Genomic DNA, 12,111 nt, shown 5'->3' on the forward strand with positions numbered 1-12,111 from the left:
TCTTACGTAGGTCAACAAATAACCCAACAGGGAACTCATTTTTATCAAGAGCTGTATGTATCAAGTTAATCATACTAACAAGTGCATCGTTAGTGCTTTTATTGGGTCTGAAACCATATTGGCAAGAGCTAAGTATATTGAGTTTGACTAGATATGAGTAAAGCTGCTTGTAGTTAGCTTTTCAAATATTTTTTTACAAATTAAACCATAAGTTTATCGTCTGCAATTCATTTTTTCCTTTTGGACTAGGACGAACTTGTCTGCTGCCTTCTTACACTTATGTGTGATGTAGTCCACATATGACAACAGTAGATGTGTGTGTGTATCTGTGACTTCCAAGAGTTTGGTGAAGTTCCTGGTTTCAGGAATTCCTCTTTGCCAAATTGATCTATTCCTGTTAGTATTTTGTAAGTGGTGATCATATCACCTCTCTTTCTCCTATCTTCTAGTTTTGCCATATTTAATGCCTCTAGTCTCTCCTCGTTTTTCAGTTCCAGAAGCCAATTTGTAGCATGCCGCTGCATCGGTTCCGGTTTATTTATGTGCTTCTTGAGATTTGGGCACCATACAGCTGCTGCATATTCCAATTTTGGTTTCACAAAAGTTATGAACAGTTTCTTTAATATTTCACCATCCATATAATTAAGAGCAAGTCTGAAGTTGGAAAGCGACACATACGCTCCTCTCACAATGTTCTTTATGTGTTCCTTTGGCGACAGCTTACTATCTAAAACCACGCTTAGGTCTCGTTTTTTAATAGTTATGTAATTTCATTTCACATAATTTGTAACTTGTGTGTGGTCTATTTTCTCTGATTCCACATTCCATAACATGGCATTTATTCACACTAAATTTCACTTGACGCTCCAAGTTCAAATGACAAATGACGCTCATTTTATCTGGATCGATGTGAAGGGCAAATCGATCCAGATAATCGTTTGCGTCTCCCATCTTCCCCAGTATCTTGGCATCATCCACAAACATGTTCAAATAATTCTGTATTCCTTCTGGTAGGTCGTTTATGTAGACGATAACATTACTGGCGCAAGAACTGAACCCTGTGGTACTCCGCTAGTAACACTTCTCCAGTTAGATATTTGTCTCTGATTACTGCCCTCATCTGTCTGTCAGTTAAAGAAAAATTCATCCATCTCAGAAGTCTCCTTGTCACCCCTCCAGCATGTTCCAGTTTCCAGAACAGCCTCTTGTGTGGGACTCTATCAAAAGCCTTTTTTCAGGTCCAGATAGACACACAACTCAACCACCTCTTTCCTGTAGTATCTCTGTGGCATAAAAACTAAGTCTATTTGTTACACAGGATCTTCCTGTTCGAAAACCATACTGTCTGTCCGTTATGGTGTCTTTATTTCTAGGTGTTCAACCCATTTGGCTTTAACTATTGTTTCTAGGGTTTTGACTACCACGCTTGTTAATGACACGAGTCTATAATTTAGAATTTCCTCTCGACTACCATTTTTATAAATTGGTATTATGTTTGCCTTTTTCCATATATCTGATAAGATTCCTGTGCATGTCTGAGATATACATTTTAGTGGAATACTCAGCTCAGTTGCACAGGGGGTGTTCTCCATCTCTCACAGGGGGTGTTCTCAGAGGATGTTCTCCATCAGATCCAACCGCTTTATTTCTTCTAGCCTCATGAGTAATTTTTCCACTTCGTTTTGCGATGCCTCTATGTATTCTGTGGCGTGTACTAGAATTGGTATTTGGTCCGGCTCACTGAAATCCTCATTTTGTTCCAATACACTTTGGAACTTGCTTATTTAACATTTCACACATTTCTTTTTCATTCTCAGGAGGAGAATATTCCCCTTTCTCAATCTCTGGATTTTATATTTTATATGCAGCTTGCTTTTAATGAATTTGTAGAAAAGGCCTGGATCGGTTTTACATTTGTCTGCTATACCTTTCTCAAAGTTTCTTTCTGCCTCTTTTTTTTCTCAATGCTGTGTAATTGTTTCTTGCTTGTTTGTAATGCTGAATGTTAAATGTTAAAGTAGTCTTGTGACTACTCTAACACATCTCACATAGGCAGTGTAGAGTGTCCTGACAGTTACTGGGATGCTTCACAGCTTTGCATGTACTGCTGGTGTGATTCTGTTGATAATGCACAGAATATAATCTGCTGACAGGTTTGGTGTTGTAAACTATCAAATCCTTTCCTTTTTCTGACTCAAGTAACTCCCTTCCTCTCATTGTATACTGGCCATGTGGTCTCCTTGCTCCCCATTCCACTTGCATTACCATACATTTACTTGTGTTTAAGTCGAGAAGCCATCTTTCAAATTGTTTCTGCATTTTGTCTTGGTCACCCTGAAGCATTCTACTGTATCAATCAACCCAAATACTATAATAATCTATGATGACAATAACAGAGCTCTAAATCTGTACAGTTCTCTTTATCATAAGATTACGAGATACACACCTAAGAAATAATTTTTTTTATCACGTTTTACAGATTAACTCCTAAGATTGGGTTCCCTTGGTCTGAGATTCGCAACATCAAGTTCCACAATGTAAAATTTCTCATCAAACCTATTGAAAAGAAATCTCCAGATTTTATTTTCTTGGCATCACATGTGAGAGTGAACAAGACCATTCTGCAGCTGTGCATGGGCAACCACGACCTGTACGTCAGGCGTCGCAAGGCTGACTCCATTGACGTGCAACAGATGAAGATTCAGGCTCGTGAGGAGAAAACTGCCAAGAAAAATGCGTCGTAAGTGCTTATTTGTAAATTTCTAAAGTAGAATTTTAATTTCTAAAGTAGAATTTTATAAAAAATAAACATTTAAAACTGGGTTGCAAGTAAAAAAATTTTTTTGACATATGGGGGGCAGATTAAATTTGTACATACTGTATATTTATATGATTTATTTACCAGCTTCACAAGACTTACTTCTTTAGCTAAATGAATTGTGGGATTCAGTTTATGAACCCATTCCTCCATCGACCATGGGATGGGTGTGGGGTGCATAATAAATTACTAAACTACCCGGTAACTCACTAACACACCAAACTATTTAAAATAACTAACTACTTTAATCACTCATCTCACATAAATTTCAGTTCCCTTCTCTTTCCATTAACAATATTTCTGTGCGTTCACTTTTTGCAGTCTTCTCATGAGCAACAATAAGACTCCCAGCCAGTCTACATAAATCATAAGTACTGTATACAAAAATGTTGACATACTGTATTGTACTCTATATACAATACTGTACTGTATATACAGTACTGTATCTATATACAATACTGTATCTATATACAGTACTGTATCTATATACAGTACTGTATCTATATACAGTACTGTATCTATATACAGTACTGTACTCTATATACAGTACTATACTCCTATTGAAATCTACAATGGGTTACTAGACACGGTATAGGAAACACAGGTACAATAATAACAAGCAGTACATGGGTACAGGTTATGTCTGACACTGAAGTCAACATTAGTTTATCTATTAATAGGAACTATGCAAGCTAATGTGGTCCAAGGATATTTAAGGTAGATGAGTGGACCATAGTAAGACGTTGAGACGTATTGCTAATAGGGAAGTTTGTGGGGTGAATGGTTGAAATGGCCCCAGTGCCTTATCTACTTATAGTTGACAGGTTGCAAAGGTGATTATGACATGGTAGCATCTAAAATTCTCCTATTCCTCCTTTCATCTGATGAGGTAGCAGTCTAGAAATCGTGTGGGTGAAAAAACATCAGGCAGTGTATTTGGAGAGCTGTTCAGGAGGTTGAGTTATTCAGGAGTTAATTGACTTATCAGTTATTCAGGAGTTAATTGACCCGTTCTCGCAAATTTAATAAGTCAATATTGACTTATTAAATATGTGCATAGGTGACATACTTAACATAATAAGATACCCTTAAAAAGATTCATAGAAAACACCGACCTTACCTAACCTTGTTAGTATCTTAAGATAAGCATCTTATTGCTTCGTAATTACAATTATTACCTAACCTATAATAGGTATAGGTTAAGTAATAATTGTAATTACGAAGCTAATAAGATGCTTATCTTAAGATACTAACAAGGTTAGGTAAGGTCGGTGTTTTCTATGAATCTTTTTAAGGGTATCTATTATGTTTAGTATATCACCTATGCACGTAGTTAATAAGTCAATATTGACTTTACGAATTTGCGAGAACGGGTTGTATTGCAATTGGTAATAGAATGTTGGAGAAGCAGCTGGAATAGGCAATATCCTCCCCCATCCTATGAAGTTGCATTTAAGTAGTCGAAAGATGATTGAAACAACAGATTATCCCATAGTAAAGTGAGGTAGCGATGCAGGTGTTGTTGGCGGAGAAGCTAGTGGGAGAGTGGATGAATACAGGCATGTGACATATGTGATATTGATCACACTCCCATTATACACTTGGTCACACTCTTCTGTAATATTATCAAGATCTTCCTCATGACTCCATCCACTTACTGTATACATTTACTGTATTGAACAAGCATGATTTTATGAGAAAGGTAGCTTTGTGATAAATGCCATTGTTACATATTATAAATATGTTACTTAACAGCATAAAGCTTGCCCGTGAGATGACCTTACGCGAAGAGGCAGAAAAAAGGCAGAAAGAATATGAAGAACGCCTTGAAGAGATGCGTAGAGAAATGGAAAAACGTCAGAAAGAACTTCACGAAGCCCAGCACACAATACACCGCCTGGAGGACCAGCTTACAGAACTACAAGCTGCCAAAAATGAACTGGAGCATAATCAACAGGAGTTAAAACACATGATGCAACACTTAGAAGAAGCCAAAGAGATGGAAGCTGGAGAAAAGGCAAGGCTAGAAGAGGAAATACGCGCCAAGCAAGAAGAGGTTCAGCGTATTCAAGAAGAGGTTAATATTAAAGATGAAGAAACCAGGAAGCTCCAGGTATGGTTTAGGTTTTTGTCTTGCTCTTACTGAAACAAATAAAATAAAATCAAGCAAATCATCAGTATCAACCAATTTAAAAGTACAGTAACTTAATATCATGTACACACATTATATATTAGCAATCTGTCCAGCACAATGTTAAGCATTTATTAACAAAAGGCTTTATAAAAATGGGCAAAGATCATGAAATATGAAGTTTAAAGTCACAGCAATGGGGGCAGAAAAGTATGATTGACTGGTGAGGTGGATATCACTAGGTAAACATTAACTCTGATTTAGTCATTTTTTAACGACGAATAAAGGCTGTATAAGATGCTAAGTACATGAGCTCTGTGGTGAACTACAAAGACAAATGAAATTTAAATACTACATTGTGCCCTGAATTCTCACATATTTCACTGCATTTATTTATTACTCTCAATAGGCTGAAGTGGAAGAAGCACGCCGCAAAGAGGAAGAAGCAACACTAGCTCTTCTGACTGCCTCTACTGCACGCAGAGTCTCCAGGCAGTCATCTTCCTCATCGTCCGAGAGTGAAGATGAAGAGAAAAGCAATGATTTCAGAAGAATGGAAGCCCCAATGCAGCAGAGTTCATACAATGGAGATATATTTGATTATGAAAGGAAAGATAAAAGTCCAACCAGCACCAATACATCTAGGAGTGCAACTCCAAGTGTTACATCCCATGCTATGGAAACAATTAGTGTGAACTCTGAAATCTTGGAACCAAAACAAGACACTTCTGCAGTTAGAAGAATGAAATTACTTGAGGTAAGTACACTTTATTCCTTGTTTATTATTATTATTATCTATTGAAGACTGCAAAAGAGCACAAACCTCTAACAAACAATATAATGTAGAGCACAATATCATAATAATGTGATGTATCTGAGAAAATATTCAAATTAGTCTAGAAAAAATGCAAATTCATTATTTCCTAAAGATGATGTGCATGTTTCCTCACAAGGCTATGTTCCTTTGCAAGAACTAGTTTCTACTTTGCTAAGATGGCAACAAGTTGAATATTTCACAGGAATTTTAACACTCTTTTTGAAGTTGAAGATAATTTCTTTACAGTACAATAATACAGTGACATTTGTCAGCTAAAGTTTTTGCTAATTTAGATTATAAAATCTTATACTGCAGTCTGATTTGTATTACAGTATATTTATTTACTAGCTGTACCCGGCCACACGTTGCTGTGACTCAGCGTTGCTGAGCCACAGCAGGGCAACCCTTCCCTGTTCCCCCATCCTCCCCACCATCCCCCAATCCCCCATCCCCTCGTCCTCCCCACCATTCCTCCTTCCTCGTCCCCTCGTCCTCCCAACCATTCCCCACTCTCCTGTCCCCTCGTCCTTCCTACCATCACCCATTTCCTCGTCCTCCACACCATCCCCCACTCCCCTGTTCCCATGTCCTCCCCCACCATTCTCCACTCCCCCATCCCCTTGTCCTCCCCCACCATCCCCCACTCCCCCGTCCCCTTGTCCTCCCCACCATTACCCCCTTCCCGTCCCCTCGTCCCCCCCACAATTCCCCACTCCCTCATCTGATGTATTCCCAAATGATCTGATGTTCCCATCAGAAAAATGGGAACATCAAACGATCTGATGTTCCCATCACTGAAACTTAAGAAGAACAGTTAAAAAAAAAAGAAATGAAAAAATACAAAAATAAATTATACCAGTACTCACAAAATGAACGGTATGGTAAACAACACAGCTCAATTCCAACACAATGTCACACAAAATAATTAAATCAAAATGCAAATAAATCAAAATCTATGAAAATTCAACTTATCAATGAAATCAGAAACATTGAAATGGAATCATAGCAGATTTAGTATGGCATGTGTTGCTCTTAAGTGCAACAGATGGTGCTGTTTTAAAAAAAAAAAAAAAATGATTTCACCTGTCACAGGTGTGGCATCTATACTTGTACTCACGAAATGAACGGTATGGTAAACAACACAGCTCAATTCCAACGTAGTGTCACACAAAATTAAATCAAAATGAAAATAAATTGAAATCTATGAAAATGCAATTTATCAATGCAATCGGAAACACTGAAATGGAATCATAATACATTTAGTATAGCGTGTGTTGCTGTTACGTGCAATAGATGGTGCAGTTTAAAAAAAAAATGTTTTTACCTGTCACATGTGTGGCATCTATATAGTAGGTATATAAACATACGTGCATATTCGAATGGAACATTGTGTCAAAATTTAAAAGCAATCGGTGAAGAACTTTCGGAGATTACCGATTTTGAACAAACGAACATTTACATTTTTATTTATATAGATATGTTTACCTGAATGTGCTTGCATGTTTAAATATTTCATATGCTCAGTTATGCATAACATTTATTAGGTTTGATTGAACTTTATTAGAAGATGAGATTTAAGCCCAAGACAGATGTTAAAGCCACAAGACTATTTAGCACTAAACTATTGATTTGTACTTGTCGATAACTTAAACATGCCTTTTGTAAGCCATGAGTTGTTTAGCCTTTTGATAGTAATTTGTTTAGTTAGCATTAGACTGTATTTCATATAGGCTAAGTATTCTTTGTAGTAATATATACACCTGTACCGATGTTTACGGTACATGAGGATTCGAACCTGTATGCTGGGTATTCCCATGCACACACCCTAGACAAATAGGCTACGACATGATTAAAGGATTGCAACCAGGGGTTCTACTAAATCCTCAAGGGTTCCGGAGGCTTGCACTGAAGTTGAACTGGAGTTTAACACACAATCCCTACATGTATTCTTGCTCCTTCATCTAGAAATGTTCTACCTCTGATGCTCCTATTTCTGTACATAGAGAAATCACACTAATGTGATGTATCAATTAAAAAATCGCTAGGAGCTGTGATGAGGATTTGAACCTATGAACTGTGTATTTCCATGCACACGCCCCAGATAACTAAACCACAACATGGTAAAAGAATTACTGTATCTCGAGATCATTTCGGGGCTTAGCGTCCCAGCGGCCTCCTTTTTTGTTACACACCCCCCAGGAAGCAGCCCATAGCAGCTGTCTAACTCCCAGGTACCTATTTACTGCTAGGTAGCAGGGGCACCAGGGTGAAAGAAACATTTTGCCCATTTGACTCTGCCTCCACTTGGGGATCGAATCCAGAACCTCAGGACTATGAATCCGAAGTGCTGTCCACTCAGCAGTTAGGTACCCACAACCTGGATTGCAACCTGGAGTTCTACTGAACCCTGAAGGGTTCCTGAGGCTTCCATTGAAGCTGAACCAGGTTTTTTACACAATCCCTCTGCATCAGTTAGAGAGCAATATGTCAGCCTTTTGGAGATAGTCCACATGATCGAGGATAACCACCTGAATTGCTTCTATCGGAAGGAAATATAAGAAAAGAGTTGTTAGCTTTCAGGGAGGCAAGGGCAAGCTGGAGGTGATGAGGAAGGTGGTGATTTTTAGAAACAAACTGTCAAGACACACAGAAATCACAATAGCGTGATGCATTAAATGAACAAATCCACAAGGGACCGTGACGAGGGTTCGAACCTATGTCCGAGAGGATCCCAGACGCGCCTTAATGGACTGAGCTACGACATGGTAAAAAGAATTGTAACTGGAAAATCAACCTTAACCGACTGGGGGGAATTGTGTAAAATCCTGGTTTGTGTCTTGGTGAGACTGCAGGATCCGTGGTAGGTCAAATTGATTTCCCGGTTGCAATTCTTTTAACCATGTCGTAGCTCAGTCGATTAAGGCACATCTGGGATCCTTTTGGATGTAGGTTCGAACCCTCGTCACGGCCCTTGTGGATTTGTTCAAACTGTCAAGAGAAGGGGATTAAGGCCCACCCTCCCCCTGAAGGAAGAATGATCCAAAAAGAGTACCAGAATTAGAATTGTGTAACTGATCACAGGAACTAATGAGATCAATGCCACAGTGGGGAACAGGTGTAGTAGTAAGGGAGAGACCAAGTAGTTCTTGCTGGTGCTTAGAAAGAAGGGGTTGAAGAAAGGTTGGCAACAGAGATAATTTAGCCTAAGGACTGTTGGAAATCAGAAGCTTTAGTTTATTGTGAAGCATGGAAAGGTGGTGGGAGAGTCAAGCAATGTGTAAAGCAATGGGAAATATGAGATTACACAGATCACTGGGAAGAGAAGACAAAACGTGGTGTTGATGTACTGTCTGAAAAGCATCGTCATTTTGTAAGGTGGTGGAGAGATTAAGTTCTTGAAGAAGAAGGTTCAGGAAAAAAACCTGAAGTACTGAATTGGAGAAAGTTAGAAAAGGAGCAAGGCAGAATTTGTTCCACAAGGCAGTCTTTAAGAATCCTTAGTTCTTGCAACAGCTGGCAGTAACAAGTAGACTCGTAGGCACAAACAGGCTGTTTGAAAGAAGGTAAAGAATTGAAGAAATTAAAGAGTAAGATGCTGGGATCCATATACAGACGATGAATCACAATAATGTGGCTGAAGATATGATATCTAAACCACACATCAGAAAATCAAGAAATAACAACGTTTCAGTCTGTCCTGGACCATTATCAAGTTGTGTAATAGAGTGAGAGAGATAAACAATAAGGGAAGAGTAAGATGTAATGCTCTAACCTCCTCAACAAATGTGATCTGACTTAGCATTGCCCCCTCTAGGGTCTCTTCCTTTTTCTTTTGTTATTAGATTTCTTTTATCTTCACCATTAGACTTCTTGAAGTTTTCTTTTATTATTTATACCTTTCTGTTTTTCAAACTTTTTCTTACTTATACCCTTTTTTCTATTCTTCCTTTTTCTTTGCCTTACTTTTAACTTTTCCTTTACGTCCTTTCCTTTATTCTTACTTTTCCTCTTATTCTTTCCTTTCATCTTCTTATCTTTATCTAACGCTTTCATTTCACCTTTCATCTTCTCCTAATCTTCATCTATCGCTTTCATTTCACCTTTCATCTCACTAAATTCCCTCATATATTTTATTTCTTCCACACTCTCTATTAAACAACTTGATTTTGATCCAGGATAGACCAAAATTTCTTCATTTTCTGATGCGTTTGGATGTCATATCTTCAGTCACGTTATTGTGCCTCAACATCTGTGTGGGGAATAAATCTAATATGATTTTATGGAATCATATTTACATTCAATGTTATGTTCAATAGGTTATGGTTCATACAGTACTGGTAATGCATTAATCAACTGAAAATAAATTTAGTTCAAAACAACGAATAAATAAGTAGAATTAAATGAGTAAATTGGAGCAAAAATTAAATACTTAATATCCATCAAATTAGTGTATTTTAGTATTTTTTAATTAAATATTTCTTATTTGAAATAAAATACAATAATAATGTAATTTTTATATCACTAGTAATGAGGTAGGTACAGTAGTAGATTTCAGTGACAAAATTAATAGCCAGTTATGATAAAATATTATAAAAGATTGCTGAAAGCAAGATCTAGTATTGCAACACTAGACTTACTAAAGAGAAAAATATTTGCTAAGATTATTATATACTATTGCAACTGTACAACAGTATAACTTATATTACTGTAAATACTTTATTAAACACATAATTTAAGACTATTTAATATTTTATTGGTCACAGGAAGTGAAGCGGTCTTTGGCACTAGACCGAATGCCTGATGAAATGACAAACTTGGACAAAATTTACAACAGAAACATCAATGACGGTAATACCAAGTACAAGACACTGCGGGAGGTGCGCAAAGGAAATACCAAACGAAGGGTTGATCAATTTGAGAACTGGTAGAGCAGATGCTGAGTAGGAAGCATTTTATATTAATAATTTTGTTTTATTGTATTTGCAGTTTTATTTTAGCATATCTGTGCTATAATGCATCAAAATACACATTATTCCTATTATGTTATATTATGGCCTAAGTTATAACTGCACAATGTAATCTTTTGAAAACTTCTAATAAATAAATATACAGTACCTTTTTTTTAAATTAAGATACAGTATGTTTACTGAATACACAGATGATATGTCTATTCAGTAAAAATACTGTGCAGTATGATTAAGGGATATACTTTAAATCAACTGTGAAGTCTTTTGGAAGAGTAACCTCTTTTCTTAACAACTATGAAATATCAACTTTACAACTGTGAAAATAACTTTTGATTTTCAGTATTATCATCCTTGTGTTGTTGCAAGCCAGCAATAAAATATAATTGGAGTACTGTATCAAGTTATTAAAATCAGTGTAATGTAAGATGATTTGTAAAAATGCAACTGGATTTGTGTGTGTAGTTCCTGAAAATAATCCAGGAGTCATTGTAGTGCTACATATGCTTTCTTATCTGCAATCCAAATCACTAAACTAAATAAATTAGGTTTTAACCTTAAGTGAGCTGTCACTGTGGGACATCTCGTCTCTTCTGAGATAATGTTCTAGTAGAGTACAGTAGTTTTAAAATATAATAGGTTTCTATAAATAGGAAATCAGCCTAAAATGAGTGAAAATGAACACATATTCATTATATTATACAGTACCAGCATACTCTTATCACTACACTTCACTGAAATGTATCTTTCAGTATATTAATGAAACAAACAGTTACAGCACATTCAAAAAAGAATTCTACTCTATTTTTTTTAAATAAAATTCAAATTTTTCATACATTTAAGTACAGTATATGGTATTTGGAAAGTAGCTTAACAATCAATTAACGAAGTAGGATGCCTTAGCTAATACTTCTTCCTAATGGAATTAAAATTTATAAAATACAAATTATAATTGTCACAATTAAAAAAATAATTAAAGAATGAATCTTGGCAAATATGAATTATTCACCTAATAATTTGAATAAGTGGTATGGTGTATCCTTGTGCCCACTTATATGGGATGGTGTATTACCATACTCACTCACCTCCATTTGTGTAATTTAAATATACTGCAGTTTGAATATCATCCCATCTTCCTGTAATTTATCATTAGTCTAAAACTAGTCCTTTCTTTAGATTACAGTAAATCCAAATCATATGTTATGGCAGTACTGTACCAAGACAACTGGAAGCTGGCATCTTGTCAAGAAACCTTCATCCCTATTTTACCTGATTTTATCTATCTGGATTTTGAACTGTAACAATGGTTTGGCACTTACATCTTTGGCAGGTAGGCAATGCCATAGATTTATAACCCTATGGGTGAAAAAACCAGCGTTGA

The 12,111-nt window shown here is 36.5% G+C and overlaps 1 protein-coding gene across 1 annotated transcript in view; it reads left to right on the top strand.

Annotated features, from left to right (window-relative positions):
• The window catches only part of LOC123762015 (moesin/ezrin/radixin homolog 1), a 50,848-nt gene extending 39,123 nt beyond the window's left edge, over positions 1–11,725 (top strand). Inside the window, exons 7-10 of the mRNA XM_045748181.2 lie at positions 2,480–2,740; positions 4,574–4,931; positions 5,359–5,706; positions 10,530–11,725. Of these exons, the coding sequence (XP_045604137.1) occupies positions 2,480–2,740; positions 4,574–4,931; positions 5,359–5,706; positions 10,530–10,694 (1,132 nt within the window). The 3' untranslated portion in view covers positions 10,695–11,725. The remainder of the gene's footprint in view (positions 1–2,479; positions 2,741–4,573; positions 4,932–5,358; positions 5,707–10,529) is intronic.
• Positions 11,726–12,111: the final 386 nt, after the last annotated feature.

This window comes from Procambarus clarkii, chromosome 34, assembly GCF_040958095.1.
Source record: "Procambarus clarkii isolate CNS0578487 chromosome 34, FALCON_Pclarkii_2.0, whole genome shotgun sequence".
Lineage (NCBI taxonomy): Eukaryota > Metazoa > Arthropoda > Malacostraca > Decapoda > Cambaridae > Procambarus > Procambarus clarkii.